This window comes from Eptatretus burgeri, chromosome 6 (assembly GCF_056783735.1).
Source record: "Eptatretus burgeri isolate ZD-2024b chromosome 6, Ebu_testis_v1, whole genome shotgun sequence".
NCBI classification, from domain to species: Eukaryota; Metazoa; Chordata; class Myxini; order Myxiniformes; family Myxinidae; genus Eptatretus; species Eptatretus burgeri.
The window spans coordinates 54,489,583-54,508,516 of record NC_140966.1 but is presented as its reverse complement, the minus strand read 5'-3'; the positions used below and the strand labels follow the sequence as shown (position 1 = coordinate 54,508,516).

General features: G+C 40.9%; 1 protein-coding gene across 1 annotated transcript in view; it reads left to right on the top strand.

Annotated features, from left to right (window-relative positions):
• Positions 1 to 18,934, top strand: part of CCDC57 (coiled-coil domain containing 57) — a 125,871-nt gene that overhangs the window by 39,709 nt on the left and 67,228 nt on the right. Inside the window, exons 5-9 of the mRNA XM_085887051.1 lie at positions 7,244 to 7,476; positions 7,617 to 7,725; positions 8,169 to 8,270; positions 14,689 to 14,846; positions 15,328 to 15,399. Of these exons, the coding sequence (XP_085743177.1) occupies positions 7,244 to 7,476; positions 7,617 to 7,725; positions 8,169 to 8,270; positions 14,689 to 14,846; positions 15,328 to 15,399 (674 nt within the window). The remainder of the gene's footprint in view (positions 1 to 7,243; positions 7,477 to 7,616; positions 7,726 to 8,168; positions 8,271 to 14,688; positions 14,847 to 15,327; positions 15,400 to 18,934) is intronic.

Genomic DNA, 18,934 nt, shown 5'->3' with positions numbered 1-18,934 from the left:
TGGCTAAACTTTATACCATATAAATTATGACACCCCTGGTTATTTGTTCAAGTAATATTGTGAGAGGAAACCTGATGTTGCCAACTATTGGCAGGTGCAATAACCCTGAAATTTATAAAAAGTGACATCTCTGGTTTTCCCCTTGTGATATATATATATGTATATATATATATATATATATATATATATATATATATATATATATATATATATATATATATATATATATATACATATATATATGAGTGAGCACTCGTGTTTTATGTGAGCACTCATATTTGAGCGGTGTTGTATATGGATATATATTTATATATACATCTATATTTATATATATATATATATATATATATATATATATATATATATATATCTTTCATATTTATAAATATATATTCAATCTAACCTTCTGTGTGTATATATGTATGTATATATATATATATATATATATATATATATATATATATATATATATATATATATATATATAGCTGCAAAAGTAGGTATACAGTGATGAAAAACAAAACATGCACGCAAAACGTATTTTATCGATTATACAAGCATATCAATAATAACATATCAATAATAAACATATTAATCCCTCAAATGTTCAAATTAAATGAATTCTGGTATTAAATGAATCCTCGCACCACTATTATAATACTGGTAATACTGGTATAATCCTTACTGTATACCTACTTTTGCAGCCCCCTGTATATGCAGGTCCTTACAGAAACGGAAAATATACTGTATGTTTGAATATATGTCTATATATGTATTTGCATGTGTCTATATATTTATTTATAGAATCTGTATGACAAAGAATAACCAGTCTGCAGCTCACTTTGGAGGTCGACTTTGCTCCATGGTTGGCCTAGGATAAGTCATGGCTGATGGTCATTTCAAGAAGTTTAAGGGACTGAACCTCTTCCAGTGGCTGACCTTTGAATTAAATTGTTGGATATGTTTCATAATCCCTCAAAATATCAGGATGTGACTGTGAGATTTCCCAGCATTGAGAAACATGTTCCATTTTTCAGACCAGTTTCTAACCTAATCCAAATCGGCAGAGAGTGCGGCAACTGCTGTCTGCCTGTCTGTAGGATGTGGTATTGTACAATACAATGTGGAATCATTTGCAAAATAGAAGAAAGGGTTTTCCAGAGGTTGGTAATGTGTATGAGGAACTAGACTGGGCTTCATGGCTCCCTTCAGGCACTCTATCCTCCACTGTGAGAAAACAGAAGAGGATTCCATTTGAGTGAAAAGTGGAGGAGGGGGAATGGTTGCAGTCAGAAATTTAGGTATGAAGGCAGCCTTTTATGCTGCAGGCAGCATGAGCTTGGCAAGCAGATGAAGTAACCATTGCTAAGACATGAGAAGCAGCATGCCCAAAGTTCAGTGAATAATTCAGAAGCCAAACTAATGGTTATACTTTTTGAAACAGGTCATAAATAGTCTTACACTACCGATGCCTGTTGTATTGATAGCAACTCAAGGTCGTATGAAGGGAACAGCACTGCCCTCAAAGGATTAACATGGCTGATTGCATCCAAGCTTTAAACCTTCCAGAAGAAGGATGATAATAATTTTGCAAGGAACACCACTCAGGAGCAAATTTGGCTTTCATGCTCTAGGGATAAATACTGGCGAAGTGTCCGACCATATCCAAAATATAATAATTGGCTGTTCTGACATTCAATCAATGTGCATACGTATTTATGGTGGATGTCGCAGGGAATAACCCGCATGAGAGCTGTTTAGCGATTTTTGAAGAGGAAACGTGACATCAGCAGCATTGATGGATTCCATAACTTTGCTTGTGAAGCAAAGTAAGCGAATTCACCTGTGGTTGAGATGGTCTCTTTTAACACCTTTCTTTTGAATTGGTGTGATGCTTGCTGACTTCCAGTCAGATCATCATCATCATTTTGTATTCGGCCTGTGGCTGCTGGCTGCATCATTACTGACGGCATGGCTGTACCGCTGATCCAGTGCCCCATTTCCAGAAAGCTGGTACTCATTTTTCTGATCTTGGAAAGATAACAGACTGAGCCAACCCACCTGGTGTTATTTCAATGGCATGATTGGGGCTGAAACTCAGGACAATAAGGTCTTAAGTCAGCCATCTTAACTGTTAGGCCAATACCAGGCTATTCCAGACAGATGGGAGACAGTCAAAGCAGAATGACAGACTGAGCAGTGCGGACAGATGAGAAGCAAGAGCAAAAGAGCGGGATATGAGAACATGGGCACTGATACTATCTGGACCCATCACTGATGAAGAGTCGAGCCTGAGCAGAATTTGCTCTCCCTCTCAGATGTTAAAGTCGTAGTTGAGTGTGAAATGAGTGAATAAGTATGATTGGGTAAGGTGGGGAGAATCTGGATGAGTTTGCAGTTTCTGAGATCTCGATGCAAGTACATAGTGAAGATTTTCTGCCATATTGTGGGCAGTTCTGTACTATTCCTGAGGATGCCATAACTTGCATCAAGCCATAATAAAACAAAATTGTGCAGTCAGCTGGGTGATTATAAAACAAGTTTAATTTGACGTGAAGAGGGTGGGGGAGTGCAAAACTGAAGAGGGGAATCCTTGCCTGGGAGGGGGGCACTGCTATATCCCATTCAACCCCCCCCCTACCTCCCTCACCCCCTCATGAACTGGGTATCTCATTTAAAGGTGCACCATCTTGTGGATTTAGATGCTCGTTGGGTTAGTATCTGAAGAAGATGCCATGGTACCCACAACATCGACAATTGGAGAGCTATGGGTGAACGAGTGGGGTTAGTGAGCAGGGTTTACGTAAAGCATTTGGTCTTCTTGCCAGTTATTAATGTATCCCATGTAGCCTTTTCAGTCAGAATGAGCGGGATAAAGTTTAATACGTTGGCGGTTCCCCTGAACAAAATCAATGGACTTTTTTTTTATAAGCAGCTCCTTAACAAATCTAAAAAACAATTGGCACAAACTAAAAGAGATGTCCTAACCAAAATTCAACATTCAACATTTTCACTGTTATGAAAAGTTTCAAGAAAACTTATCACAACCATGTTGAAAATATTAAATAATAACAAGGTGAAACTAGACAGGCACTTGGTAGAGCACATACTTCTGCCACGCAATGGCTGATCCAGTAGAACATATCGGGCCCAATAAATTTTTGAAATATCATTTTTAGCCGCATCTCTCAATGGTGAAATATCACTATAGAAATTAAATAATTCTCGTATCCTGATCCGAATTCGGATCTTCACCAAAATCGAATGAATTCATCTTTGACACACACCCAACTTGTCCACCAAGTTTTGGCCAAATCCATCCAAACCTTTTGAGATATCGTGCTATATATTGGTTTAGCCCAATCTCTCCATGCTGAAGAATCACTGAAAAAATTATGAGATCCGGATTCGGACCTTCACCAAAATTGAATCAATTCTTCCTCATCACACACCCAATGTGTTCACCATGTTTTGTCTGAATCCGTCCACAACTTTTTGAGATATCCTGCTCACAAACAGACAAACAAACAAGAAGAAGATGCCGTGCAGAGCACAAAACTTTCAAAATCCATACAACAAATTTGACCTCAAAAATAATTGGTGGTTGAATTCAATGACCAAATATGCAACTCCTCTTCAAATATCAAGTGAATCAAATGAAAATTGACAATTTTAGAATTTCGGCCTATGTTGACCTTTTGGCCGATGTGGACCTACAAAATAATTGGTGGTTGAATTCAGTGAGCTAAATTATATATCCTCTTCAAATTTAAAGTTAATCGGATGAAAATTGAGGATTTTAGAAATACCACCTTAGTTCTTGACCTTAGGACTATGTTGACCTTTTAGTCTCTGTTGACCTCAAAAATAATTGGCTGGTTTAATTCAGTGACCAAATATGCAACTCCTCTTCAAATTTCAAGTCAATTGGATGAAAATTTAGGATTTTAGAAATTTGGCTTATGTTGACCTTTTGGCCAATGCTGACCTCAAAAATAATTGGTGGTTGAATTCAATGACCAAAATAAATATGCAATGCCTCTGAAAATTTCAAGTCAGTCAGATGAAAATTGACAATTTTGGAAATGTGGCCAATGTTGACCTTTTGGCCAATGTGGACCTCAAAAATTATTGGTCGTTGAATTCAGTGACCGGATATGCAAATCCTGTTCAAATTTGTCGTCAATCGAATGAAAATTGAGGATTTTAGAAATTTGACAAATTTTTTGACCTTTGGCCTGAAAAACAACAGGCTTCTTGCTTATGACGAACTCTGCCACGTGGTGAAGTTTTGTGAAGATCGTTTTTAAATTGTGATCTCGAGGTGATAATCATAAAAACAAACAGAAAGACAGAATAACGCGCGCAGTCAACCAATGTACTTGGAAAAATCTTCGATTTTCACAAGTAACAGACACACAGACAGACAGGAGTGAAAACATAACCTCCTTCCACCTTCAGTGGCAGAGATAATCGATACATCTTCCTTGAGGTAATCAGTTATGGTACTGCAGTTTACATTATTTTAACTTGTATTCCAGATCAATTCACGTGGAGGCAATCAACGAATCCAAAGAGCATATATAATGTGCCATGATTTCATGCTCACTAGAATTTCCCAAAGGAAAGGCAACACCTGCTATTTCTTTGAATAAAAGCTTTGACGAGAGACGTGATGTCTAGTTCATCTGTTCTTTTCATGTGAGTGTTAAGAATGAGAAGGTTGTTGTTTCTTTTCTCCTTGATTGTGCTGTGCAGGTGTGTCTCTAACTTTCTCTGTGCAGAGAACGATCTTTTGCCTGTTGCTGCACTCATGGGTTCCAGAAGATACATCTGTCGTAGTTTTCTGATATTGAAGAATTCCATGCTCGCACATTCGTTAGCATGTTGAAGTGACTGTCTGACTTGTTCTTCTAGTGCTTGGCAAATGAGTCCATTTTTGAGCTTAAGTTCACCTTCCAATTTGTCAAAGTCGATGTCATTTTGGTACAACTCCATCTTGATGCCAATGTTGTATTCCTGGTCAGTTGAATTTGCAGCTTCCAACAAAACTTCTTCCATGTCACTCAACAACTTGTAGGCTGGTTGGTGGAATTGATGGTCAATGCAGTTGATGCATGCATCGATTGCTTCATAATATAGCACTTGGTAGTATTGTTCAACAATTAAAACTATATGTTCTTCAGCATCACCATGTTGAAGTTGCTTAGGGGCCTTCATTGTCTTGGGAGAGTTGGTTCAGCAGCTACGTCGACTTGACACACTCATACATTCGCATGAAGGAATCCGTTTGTGCATGTATATTTGACAGTAGGGTCTTTACACATGCCATTGTTATCTCTGCAGTTATCGATGCAACTTTGATACAGCATGGATGCAACTTGTTCACACGCGCTGAACACGGTCTTGGCTAAGGGTTGGCCAAAAACCATGTCCCATGTTCCAAGTTTAGTGGCCAATCCTATGGCTGTGTCTCAGACGTCAGCCGTAGCGTTTTCATCAGCGATCTGCTGCAACATCTTGGCAATGACCTCACAGCTGCTCAAGACAGCAAAGATAGCTTTTGTGCATACTGTAACAATCTATCTGGCAGGGAACAATGTATGTAGATCTTCTGCATCATCATAGTTTTATTCATTGTGTCGTTACTGGACCGTTCTTTTGGGAGAAATCCTAATGAAGACGGCTAGCTCTTACGTGCAATGAATTGCATTCCTGATCAACTTTCTGTCCCTCACCAGTGATTGTAGGGCTTCGTCAAGGCTATGGTTGGCACAGTGCGAGTAGAGAGTAGGACAATTTTCTTACACATGAGCAGCCCACCCCACTACTGAAACCTGCCATAGTATCTGTGCTGTCATACCCTGGCCATCTGCATTTTAACCTCAGCCACCTAAGGTGGATGGAGGTTATGTTTTCACCCCTGCCTGTTTGGCTGTCTGTTTGTTTGTTTGTTTGTTTGTCTACGAGTAGGATATCTCAAAATGTTGTGGCGAATTCGGGTGAAATGTGGTGGACAAGTTGGGTGTGTGACCAGGACAAATCGCGTTTTTGATGAACATCCGGATCCGGATACGAGTATTTTTTTTTTATTTCAAAGTGATTCTTAATCATTGAGATATGGGGCCAAAAAAGATATATAGCATATTTCAAAACGTTGTGGAGGAATTACGACAAAACTTGGTGGATAAGTTGGTTCGGTGACAAGAAGGAGTCGATTATATTTTGATTCAGGTCCAGATCCAGATACGGCCTATCAGTGGGATGTAAAATGTAAACTGTTCTGCCTGGAGGAGGTATGTGCTCCACTGAGTGCCGTTCTAGTTCCAACTTCAAGTTGAAATGAAGCAAGATGTTCTGCAGAGGGGAAGTCACAGTTTGAGCATCAGTTTTATTCAGTTCATACAGACCAATGAAGTCTTCGTTCACCGCCATGTCCATCAGATTTATCCATCTCAAAACATAGGTATGCTGTTCTATTTTGCTGATATCCCTGGTTTCATCTGCTATCAAACTGAATCGTTGAGACTGCCATACTTCCTCTTGGATTGACCTTGAAACTGTATTCCCCATTATTTCCATCAATTATTTGACGATGTAGTGGCTCAGGTATCGTTCTATCAAACCCACTGCTGCAGTTCAGGTAAATCCTCTGCTGTCATTAGAAGAAACTGCTGGAGGTTACTCTGTCATTTCGAATGTCCACTAATAATACCAAGACCTTGAGTTATCTCAAACTACTTATCTGCTTGAGCAGCATAAAATAGTGGGTTTATTGTACCTTTCGTAGTTCTTGATTCAGCTGCACGGCTATATATACTTTTGGATCATCAAAAAACGATCATCATGAGCACGTTATCATGCAGAAACCGTTGTGGCCTGTTCCAAGTCGAGGCATTGTTGAGCAGCCCGAAACAAAATGGTGACTTAAGACCCCTTTGAGGTGACAGTGGACTGACCAAGATGGCATGCCACTATCTTGGTGAGGCTTCATTTGTTTTTTTTTTAATGATGAGCACCTCATTAATTATCTTCAAAAGGGGTGTTTAAATTTATTCAAATACTCAGTTTTCATTCATGCACTCCCTTGGAGTTTCCTCACCACGCATGCAAAGTTTTGGCCCGCTAGGTTTCATGGTTTTGTAGTTATGGAGGACAAACACTGACATTTATTATTTGTGATGGAATAATCATTATGATTAGTAATTTTTTGCTTCCATTTTCACATTATTGTCTACCGTAGTACAACTTACGACTACTCGCTGAGCGTGATGAGGAGCTGGGAAAGCATGACAACATTGCTGCTGCTCTAGTGGTCATAGAAAGGCAGCGGAAAGAAGAGGTTAGTGACTTACGAGTACAGCTTGACCGACTACGCATTTCAGCTGAAAGTGCAGCATGGGAGAGAGACGAGGCAAAACAGAGGCTTGACAAAAGCACACGAGGACATCGGATGGAACTGCAGGCATCTCACAGGTGATGAATCCCGATGATTGCTTTGATCTGAAAGATTGCCAAAGTTTGGGTCACATAATCGCAAAACGAAGACAACTGCTGAAGAGGAGCTGTGGAGGAGGCTGGTGTGTGGGAGATGCTAATTTGGAATGTATTAACAGAGCTGCACAAGTGGAGATTGCAGAAGTGAGGGAGGAGATGGAGAAAATGCAGAGACTTTTGCAGACATGGACAAGTGAAGTTCAAGCAAAGCTGGATAAACAAAAACAGGTTTGTCATAATCCTTGATACTCTGCTCATCGCAAAACATTGCCTTTCAGCCTGTTCTTCCTGCAATATCTCTTTTGTATTCGCTGATGTATCCATCTGAAATTACTAGTTTTATAACTTTAGATTATAACGATGGCCTTAATTTGCCTTGCAGATTATTTATTTTGTTTGCGGATGGTTCAGAAAGAGAGGGAAAAATGAATGTAGGGAATAGGAGAGAGGGAAAGGTGGGGGGGGGTGAGAGGGAGAGTGGTGAAAAAGGTAAAAGGGAATTATAGGAAAAGGGGAAGGGAGGAGGAGGGAGGAAGAAAGGGAGAAGGAGAGGGAGAAATGAAAATAATATAAGGAGAGGGGAAAAAGTAATTTCTGAAATTGTTTTCTCACATTGCTGCCTTGTCACACCACCACAAAGCATTTTGCAGTGTTGCTTGCGTGTGTCGCAGGAATTGAAAGGCAGTTTTGATTCTGAGTTGCGATGTCGTGAGCATGAGTTTCGACTTCGTGCCAATGAAATGACCAACTCAGTTCATGCCTACGAACTCAAGGTAATGTTTTCCTACACTACGAATTGCCCAACCCTTCCCCCCTGCCCCACTTTGTTTGAAGCAATGTAACGAGAAACAACTTCAGGTGCAACAAAAAGCCTTTCATTTCAGCATGCACTGTCACACATACTTCCAAATTTGTATTTGTTCATGCACTTGAATCTTTGTCATTTTATTTCTTCACTCGCTGTTATTCTCACCATATGGGTGTGTGGAGAATCTGAATTTGAAGTAGAGTTAAACTTCTTTGCTGAAAGCAAAGATTGCATTGCAAATAGATAATTATTTTAGTAGCAGTAGTCCTCGCTTAAAGGGGAACCCAAATGCAATTGTTTTTTTTTGTTTTTTTCAGAAAGCCATTGAGAATCAATCACGGTTTAATTTGAAGGGAAAAAATAAATAATTTTTTGCCAATCACAAAGTGTCAAAAAAGCCCTTGTGTCTATTTTCGATTTCGCCAGAAACGTCACCGTGAACTCACCTTGATACAAATGGCGATTTTACATACAGAAACTGTGCAGGTCGAGCTCGGATTCTGATACACATTCCCCAGTCATTATCAACACTGATCGTTCTCAGAATGTTGAAAGTGATCAGTGGGATTTTGAAGAAACGATTGGAGACAAAATTAGTGATGGAAACTTTGGGGGGAATTGTGGAGCCGAGTCGTTTGAGCCTTGTGCGAGTGATTCAGAGGAAGAAGGCAGAAGCGTTCGTGAAGATGAAACCGCTTGTCACATCATCCCTTCAGCTCGGTAGGGTTTGATTTTCCGTTCAATGAATGGTTCATAAGGGAGGGATTTTGTATTTATTGATAAATCGGTTGATATATTACTCGAACAGAAATACCCATCATCGCCCGACAGAATAGGCACTACCTAGCGCACTCAGACATCACGGGCAAAAAGGGTGATGAATGCTTTGTCCCACCATCGCAGGCTGACCAGGTGTCTTGCACGTTACGGGACGTTCCGTTTCATACTTTTCCCGAACGTCATTTGTGTCCGTGCTGTGTCCCACCGTCATGTCTGTGAGGTGTCGATGTCCCTCCCCAGTGGATTGGGATTGTGGAGGGGGGAGGAGAATTGGGCGGTGTGGGATGGTGGTGGGTATTGTGGGGAGGGGGTGGGGGTTATGATTGTGGGGCTATGGTGGAGGAGGGGGAGTGTGATGTTGCTGGGTATTGTGGGGGGAGGGTGTGGGTTGGTGGTGGGTATTGTGGTGGGATGATGAATGGGTGACTGAAAGTAATTTAGCATCCAAGGTCAAAACATCTTGGAGGAGTAGAGAACACATACATACTTTCTCTCTGCTATAAATAGGTGGTGATAGAGTCCAGCGATATATCGATATACTGGTTATATCGATATAATTTTCCATATCGATATACCGGTATACCGAAAAAAAATATCGATATGAAAAAAAACCCTGTATATAACCAACAAATTGAAGAAAGGTGTTTACAATCATTAAACACCATTCATGATTTATAAAGCTTTGATGCTCTCGGCATCTCAGCTAAACATGGAATAGGAACAGTGAAATGTATAACCTCAAGACTTACCAGGAAGTAAGTATTTTAACCTTCAGCATCCGAACTCATCAGCTCCGTACAAGCAATCGCGTTTTTATTTGCCCTCGTGGCTAGTTTTAAAGCAATTCCCAATTGGTTATTCATATGAATCGGGTGTGCTTTGGAAACCCTGTGCTGAGTCAGTGACGTACGGAAGCGATACCGATACGGAAGCGATACCACTATGAACTATGAACTAGTTCCCGTTCCCAGAATAAGATACATCTTCACTCTGCATGTAGAATAGACTTCCAGTTCCCACCCATTGTTTAGAGGGATGGGGGAGGGAAATGGTGTTAAGTTTGGCGTGTTTCATTCCTTGAGTAATGTCCCCGGTCCCCCAAGTCTTGACTCTCCCACTTTTGTCCATCTTTCAACCCTTCTTTAACTCAAGCTCCCTATCCATCGCAGGTCCCTCACCCTTTAACTTCCAAAAAGTAACTCACGAAGTCCTCAGTACTCATGATACATTTTTAATACAAGTTGAATTTGGAAGTAAGATAACCGTTCTCCTCAAAGGGGGGGGGGGGATTCCCGTGTGGGAATACTTTGAAAAATTACCGTGTGTCAATGATGTGTACGTCTTATGAATACGTAACGGGCCATTGGACCCTTGCGTGTTTTTGGAATCTACATTAAAAAAAATCATTTATTAATTTATTAATTTATTTATTCATTTTTAATAATGTCGATATTCCGGTGTAACCCCACCAGTATATCGATATCGGAAAAAAATTGATAACAATGGAGCCTCGGTGGTGGTTCATTTGATTTGTAGAAATTTATGTTGATAATAATTATTTTCAGGTGCTCTTGTGGTAACTGCTGGGCAATGGAAACAGTTGTTTCATTCATCTATCGATAATTCCAGCAGTGTGTGTGTGTGTGTGTGTGTGTGTGTGTGTGTGTGTGTGTGTGTGTGTGTGTGTGTGTGTGTGTGTGTGTGTGTGTGTGTGTGTGTGTGTGTGTGTGTGTGTGTGTGTGTGTGTGTGTGAACGCTGTTTCTCGACAACCACTGGTCCGATCTAATTGAAACTTGCCAGGTATATTGCTGGGGACCTGTGGATGTGCCTTTTCAAGGTTTGATATTAATCAGACAAGTGCTTCCCAAGTTATGGCTATTTATTTACCAAACCAATGACAAGACACGTTGCTGCGTAGGCGTGGCCGATAGGGAAAGGGCGCCATTTAGTTACCGTGGCGTAGGAGTGGCAATGGTCAATGGCAGCGAATGTCATGGCAAGCAAAGACAGGGAGGTAAACTTGATTTTAATTTGGATTTTAATTAACTCTGTGTGTGTAAGTATCACAGCAGTTGTTACTTCAATGCAAGCGATAATTCGTGGAATGCATGTGAACATTCCGTTACGGCACGCACCACTTCCGGATAGTGATGACTTACTGTATTCTATTAATTTCTTGATTTCTTATGCGCATTTATAGATAAACACAATGTCCCAATCCAGTCGTCGTTTACGAGAGTGAAGGAACGGCCTGTGTGGTTGTTTGAAAGTTTTTTTTTTTTTTGTGGTTTGCACGTACGGCCACGCACATACGGCCACACATGTACGGGCACGCGAGAGCGAAGGAACGGCCTGTGTGTTTGTTTCTGGCACGCGGTTCGAAAGTTTTTTTTGTTATTTTTGCATGTACAGCCACGCACGTACGGCCATGCACGTACGGGCGCGTACTAGTCTATCTATAATTCCAGCCACGGTAACATATATATATATATATATATATATATATATATATATATATATATATATATATATATATATATATATATATATATATATATATATATATATATATATATATATATATATATATTTACCGTGGCATAGGAGTGGCAATGGTCGGTCTCCACCGCGAGATCGTTCTACAACCTACGGCCCTTAAAGATGGATTTATGCGGCCCGCAGTGCCATATTAAGTTTACATTACAATGCGGCCCGCGATACTGCCAATTTGCCAGGGTCAATATATATCAGGCCAATTTGTCAGGGTTATATGATCAAAGCGTTCCGTAATTTTTATTATGATTTTGATTCATATTCGACACGTGTTTTCAACACGATTATTCATTTATCATATTCGTTGGCAAGAAAAATATATTCAGCACTAATTTTTGTTTAAATTTCCGCATATTAATTATATATTTTTATTTTTTTTCGGAATTTAGCGTCCTTCTTTTGGGTGCGGCCCTCCGCCCCTCACCACTTTGGTTTTGTGGCCCACCGCCCAAAAAGGTTGGAGACCCCTGTGTTACAGTTTCGAGCGATGGCTGTTTCTTCCGCTTAATCATTCAAATCACCCGTGTACATGTGTTGTAACCTGGGTAGAGATGGTATTACAGTTTCAAGTGACGGCTGTTTCTTCCGCTTAATCGTGGGTATGGCATCCTCTCTCAATCGTGGCGGATAACCACAAGATCCAGCCATTTCTGTTGTTTCATAACAGTGCTGTGTTAAATGTTCCGAGCACAAAGTCAGGTTCCATATATCCAGATTTTAATGTTCGGACTGATTTTGTGGAGATTTGTAACAATTTATATTTTTGAAAAGTTTGAGTAGTTCTGAATCCAAAAACCAATGTTTCCATTCGATTTGAAAATTTTCATGGCTGCCATCTTGGACTTCAAAACTGTTGCCATCTGGGACATATTTTTGTCAATATCTCAAAAAGTAAGCCAGATATGAAGGTGATTCCAGTGGCAACCACATTGCCATGCCTATTCGTTGAAAACTTCCAATGTTGTCTGCCACAACAGCAAATGGTCCTTGGGGGGGGGGGAAACATGGTAATGGGTGGGGCAGCATGGCAAAGGCATACAAGGTACGTGTGGATCTATTGACGTGGGTAATCTACTGATGTGGATCCATGACTGAGGTTGTGGATCTCTGGTTTGGAGAGGTTCTGAGTTCAAAGGATTGAAACCTTAAGGAAGAACGGTGCCACCTGCTGATCTTGGCAGACGGAAAACCTTTCAATCGCTTACAAATTATGGTTCTTACCTTAGGTGTAAGAACTACTATGTTTTGAGGTTTACAATATAAATATAGGATATTGTGAAATTAAGATAATTTACAGCAATCCTTTAAATTAATCCAATCCTTAAATACGCCAACTGGGAATCCTCCGTCGTGAAAAGTCCTTCCTCGGCCCACCTGAGCTCCTGACCACATACAAAGCTTTCATCCGCAGCCTGATGGAGTACTGCTCTCCCCTCTGGGCTGGTGCTCCTGCCTCCCACCTTTCTCGGCTTCACACTGTGGAAACCAAAGCATTTCGAACCATTGGCATCTCCCGCGATGAGGCTGAGTCTTTGGGCCTCTCACTCTCTCACTGCAGACAGGTCAGTGGTCTTTCTGTCTTCTACCATCTCCTCTCTGGTCTCGCCCCCCCCTGCTGTGTCTGTGATTTGACCCCACCATATTTCCGCAGGGCGCTCAAGGTCTGCCAACAATCCCCTTCTGGTAAAACTACCAAAATCAACAATCACTGCTCACCTTCACTCTTTCACTCTTTCATTCCTCTTTTTTCCCACCTTTGGAATAAACTCCCTCACTCTGTTCAATCCCATTCTTCCCTCCAGGCCTTCAAAACAGCTGTCCACCACCACCTCTTATCGTCCTCCATCCAAATCCTCGATCTTTTCTACCCCCGTTAATCCACCCCAAACCCACCTCCTTCAAATTCCCTGCTTTCTTTCCTTAAAGTCCCTGTGGTGTCCATCTTGTATACCCCGTGTTCCCCGTCCCATCCCTCTCCCTTCCACAGATCTCCTAATGTCTCTGTTTCCCACTGTTTTGTCCTTCCCACTCCCGCCCCTCTTGTCTCATGCCCCCCTCGCTGTGCATTGTGTGTTCGCTCTCATACGAGCCTCGAGAAGGTATCCCAAAAAAAAAAATTTGTATATTTTTTGGAATAGCCAATAATGTGCAATTCATTTATTGAACTTTAAAATTGGCAGACATATGTGTGTGCATATTAATGGTTTAATATTTCACTTGTCCAAATACATGCATGGAAACGATCAACATACACTGTTGTTGCAAATGGTTGCAGGGATGGACAGGCAACAATCATTGTTCAAAGAAAGATGCTTGGGTTAGTTTCACATGATAAGTTATTGTGACCATCCCTACCTTGTTTGCATACTCTACCTTTTGGCATACCATCCCGACATCCTTTTGCATTAAAAACAAATGTTTTTTATTCATGGTATATAAACGATTATAATCAGTTTCATCGGCTTCATCTCTGCCTCACCATTGTTCACATATTTTTCTTTCATCTTCCGCATCTTTTTCAAAACTATTAAAAACATAACATTTTATTTATCGACATTACATTCGTCATTCAAAGCTCATCAGTTGGGATGCACAATATATGAAACATTAAAATTTGTAGAAATTATGATATTGAGCATGGTTTATCATAAACTTGTATACCAATTATTCTACAATTTTTCAAAGGTTTTCATTTGTAACAATAATTGGGTTTCTTTTTGAAATCCTTTAAACACATGCAATCGTTTTTCTAACCCCCGCCCCCTCCCCTCCAATTTTGAAAGATTTATTATGCCATTTCTCAAACTCATAAAAGGAAATGCGATGGAACCTTTTATATGGTGGGATAACCAGAATCCTCACATTGCATTTGCATCGGCCCTTTCTGACACTGCTCAACAACAGCGGTTATTAAAATGATACGTCTCTGCCGAGTATCAAAGCGAAAACCAGAGCTTCCGGCATAATGTCTGCATGGCCTTTGGCATCATTATCATTGAGTTTATTAAATTGTGTCATTGTACAAGATCTTCTTAAACTGTGTTGTCAGGCCAAGAAGTTGAGCATAATAGTGGGGAATTTACAAGCAGCAAGCAAGAGACAAGCTGTGGCCCTGCAGAAGGCAGAAGAACGAGCTCGTGAGCTTGAGGGGAGGGTGCGAGATGGTGTCTGGGAGATAGAAAGCATGAGAGTACTATGGCAGTCAAGGTGAGATTGGAATCGGTGAAGAAGCGGGTTGGTCTATTGCATTCTCATGTGAACCCTTGGCTCGTGATATTAGAAACTTTGGTTGAAATCCCCATTTACCACATATTTTTATCCATTGTTTACTAATTTCCTTGTGGTTCATGTTAAATTGCATTGATGTCCACTCATGCGTGTCTGTCCTGCATTTGATTTAATGTGTACATGTTCTTCCACGAGCCTTTTAGATCACTGTTCAAAAAAAAACATTGGGTTAAGCTTGTGACGGAGTTTCTGATGAACAGGAATAGAGCAATGTATTTTATTTTGTTGAAGGTGAAAATTTCAAAATGTCTCAACAATTGTGCATCCTTTTATCTCCGCTTGCTGATTTTGAAGCAATGAACTTGTTGAGTTACAGACTTTTTAGAGCTCTTGAGCTTTCAATGTTCATCAGTTTTGGAGTGCTTATGTCTACATTTTACTGAATTTATTTGTGTGGCAGGACACAGGAACTTGAGCAGCTTCATGAGTATGATGTCACCAGAAGGACAGAGCATGAGACCCTGCAGCGGAGGTATACTAAGAGTGAAATTGCACCCTTCCTCACAATGAGTGCTTTTTGAGGTATTTTAAGATCACAGATAATTAGTGATATAAAGTATTATAGTTACTTTGATTCAAGTTGTCCAGATATGCAACAGTGTCACCACTGCCTCGTGGTTGAGTGTTTGAAGGTGTGCACAAATTTCGGTTGGTATGGAGCATCTCGTGAATACAAATATTGAGGCAATTCTTTTCTAAATATGGAAACATGTTTTGTGGAGTGACAAGGTCCAGGTACGTATTGTTCAAGCCTAATGGCAGGGTCCATGGGAAGAGCGGTTAAATCAATCACGGGATTTACAACGTTGACCGAAAAATATCAAAAAAATGAAGGATATCACCTCCACCCGATGAGGTCCAGGCTGCAATTGGGTGGGAGACATTGGGGTTCTTAAAGATATCAAATGTCCATACATCAAGGATTGTTGTGCATTAGGAATATTATAGTCTCATGATTTTGGTAGGATAGTGTACTGATTGGTGTGAGCATTTATGTTCCGATTGTAAAAGCTTCAATACAATGACCATGTGTTAAAAACATGGTACTGCTTTTTCTTGCTGACATGCATGCTTTTTCTAGCTTTAAACAGTTAAAGTATAAAATGCAAACTTTTTTCACGAGGTTGATGACCCAAACATCATATCGATTTATCTTCATAAAGGTTTGAGTATGAGTCATCCAAGACTCTCACCTGAGACTGCCTGACTTGATAGAATTCATCCCTAACTTGTGTCCATACTTTGTTGCCAGAGTGTCGCTGCTTACCAAGCAGCTTCATGGCAAGGATTAGATGGGTGGTTTGACATTGCCTACCTAGCCATCAGTCACATCGTGAATTTGGACAGAGTGTTGCAATGACTCTCCAACTCTTTGTCAAAAGACGCCATGGGATCTTTAACACCTACAGGATAATGCTAGCAGACGGCTCCCAGTTTTCCACCCATCCGATCGATGGCACACTTTATGATCCAACACCCTGCCTGAAAAACAACAAATCCAATAGTTTTATAGTTGTATAAATAATCAAACCAGACCAGACATCGAAGAGGCAAGTGTGTGTGCAACCTTAATGCCAGTGGTTCCAAAACTGTCACTTTTTACATACTTCTTTTTCAGACCAATGAACTGTCCACATACCCCAAACAGCATCTGTGCTATCATAATACACATCAACAATATATTACATGATAAACATATATATATATATATATATATATATATATATATATATATATATATATATATATATATATATATATGTATGTATGTATATATACATATATATATATATATATATATATATAATATATATACATATATATATATATATATAATATATATACATACATATATATATATATATATAATATATATACATACATATCTATATACATACATATCTATATATATATATATATATACATGCATATATATATATATATATAATATATATACATGCATATATATATATATATATATATATACATGCATATATATATATATATATATATATATATATATATATATATATATATATATATTGTTACGATTTCCCGCCCGCCGGCGTGCGGACAGCCGCTTTTAGCCGAATCGTGGCCGTACGCCCACCGGACGAGCAATCCAGTCACAACATTCCGGAATAACGCCGAAAACCATTCACGGGTGTGCTCCAAGCACACCACAACCTTGTCCGCACTCTACCCGCGCTACAGGGTCCGATCACCAAATAATCGATTTACCTAATTATTCGCGCGGGTAGATTACCGAGAGATTATACCTCAGCGAGGCCTGCTTGGACACGAGCCACTTAAGCAGCTCGCTCCGTTTTAGGATAACCGAGCGGGGTATTATCGCGAGGCCTCGCTGGACCCGATTCTATTATCGGCTATTAAAAAGCCCGCTATTATTCCAAAATGCAATACGGCAGTTCAATGGAGGGAAAATGACGCGACGAACAGGTCAACATTCAAACAAGCACATTTATTCACACACGTATGCAGTCAGGTATTCATGCAGGCATGTATACAAGCATGCACATACGCAATTATACAGCCAACAAAAACAATGCAAAAGGACTACGACCGTTTATTTATTCCTTACACACTTATTCACAGTTCTACTTAACGGACTCGGCGCCACAACTTTCATACTAAGAAAAGCAAGGAAAAACCCCCTCAAAGACAAGGGGTTTTTATGACATGGAGCTTTGAGGACCAAAGGAGCTCCAAGAGGCCACGCAGGTTACCTTGTCCTCGCTGGGGCGTCCCGCGACGTTCCGTCCCCACGGCAGCTAGCGTAACCGCGACTTGGATGCGGCCCGGTGATTCGGGCCCCAGCCGGCAACGCCTGAGAGGAATGAACGGGTCTTTGCTCTTTTTGAGTTGATGCTCTCTTTAAGAACCCGTCCGTCCCTCAGCGATGCTCGGACTGTTCTGAAGCCCGATCACCTCAGATCGTTCGGTCCTGGTTGGCGAGCTCTCTCCGGCTCTCCCCACGTCCTGCACACGAGCACGCAGCTTCACGCGGCACAGCAGGCTTGGCCGTGCCCCCAGCTCACGTCTCCTCCGCTCTCCTCAGCTTCTCCACCGATTGCAGGCTTCAGGCTCCAGGCTCAAGGCTCTCCGAACCCCGACAGACACTCCACCGACTGACTGCGCTTGGCGTTCCGCTCGGCCTTTTATAGGGCCCGAGAGACGAGGTTTGACCTTCGCACTCCCACCTCTGATCTCTGACCCCCCCCCCCCCGCTGGCTCCGCCCCTCTCGCTCTCTTGATCCGAATTCCGAGGCGAAGCTTGCACAGAGCAGACATGCGCGAGATCACCGACTTGCACGGCGAGCGGACGTGCGCGAGATCACCGACTTGCGCGGCGAGCAAACTCCCGCGTCTGCCTGCAGCGATGCCGTTCGAAGCGGACTCGCCGTGGCTGGCGCAAAGATGGCGTCGCTTCGGAGATGAAGGTGAGGCGATGTTGTTCGAGGTGATGTGGATTAGGGGATAGTGAGGAGATGTTGTTGTGAAGGCGGTTACGGAGAGGGTGGTGGGTGGTTGGCGTAGTGGAGAAGGTGGTTGGTGGTTGGCGTAGTGGAGAAAGTGGTTGGTGGTGGAGAAGGTGGTTGGTGGTGGAGAAGGTGTTTGGTGGTTGGCGTGGTGGAGAATGTGGTTGGTTGTTGGCATTGTGGTTGGTCCAAAGTAACGATAGTAAAAGAAAAACGGCTACCTCAAAGATCACAGCCCAGGTGACACGAATAAATTCCCTTTAGACAACAGTGGGGAAATCTATCTAAACACAGACTTATCGGCATAACTAATCTAAGAACCTATATGGTGCTATGCGAATTTCCACAGCCATAACAATATATATATATATATATATATATATATATATATATATATATATATATATATATATATGACGGTATAGTAGAATCGTTTCATTTTAGTTTCAATGTGCACTTAATTACATCTGTCCAAGTTAGATAAAGGCTTGATAATGATAGTACTCA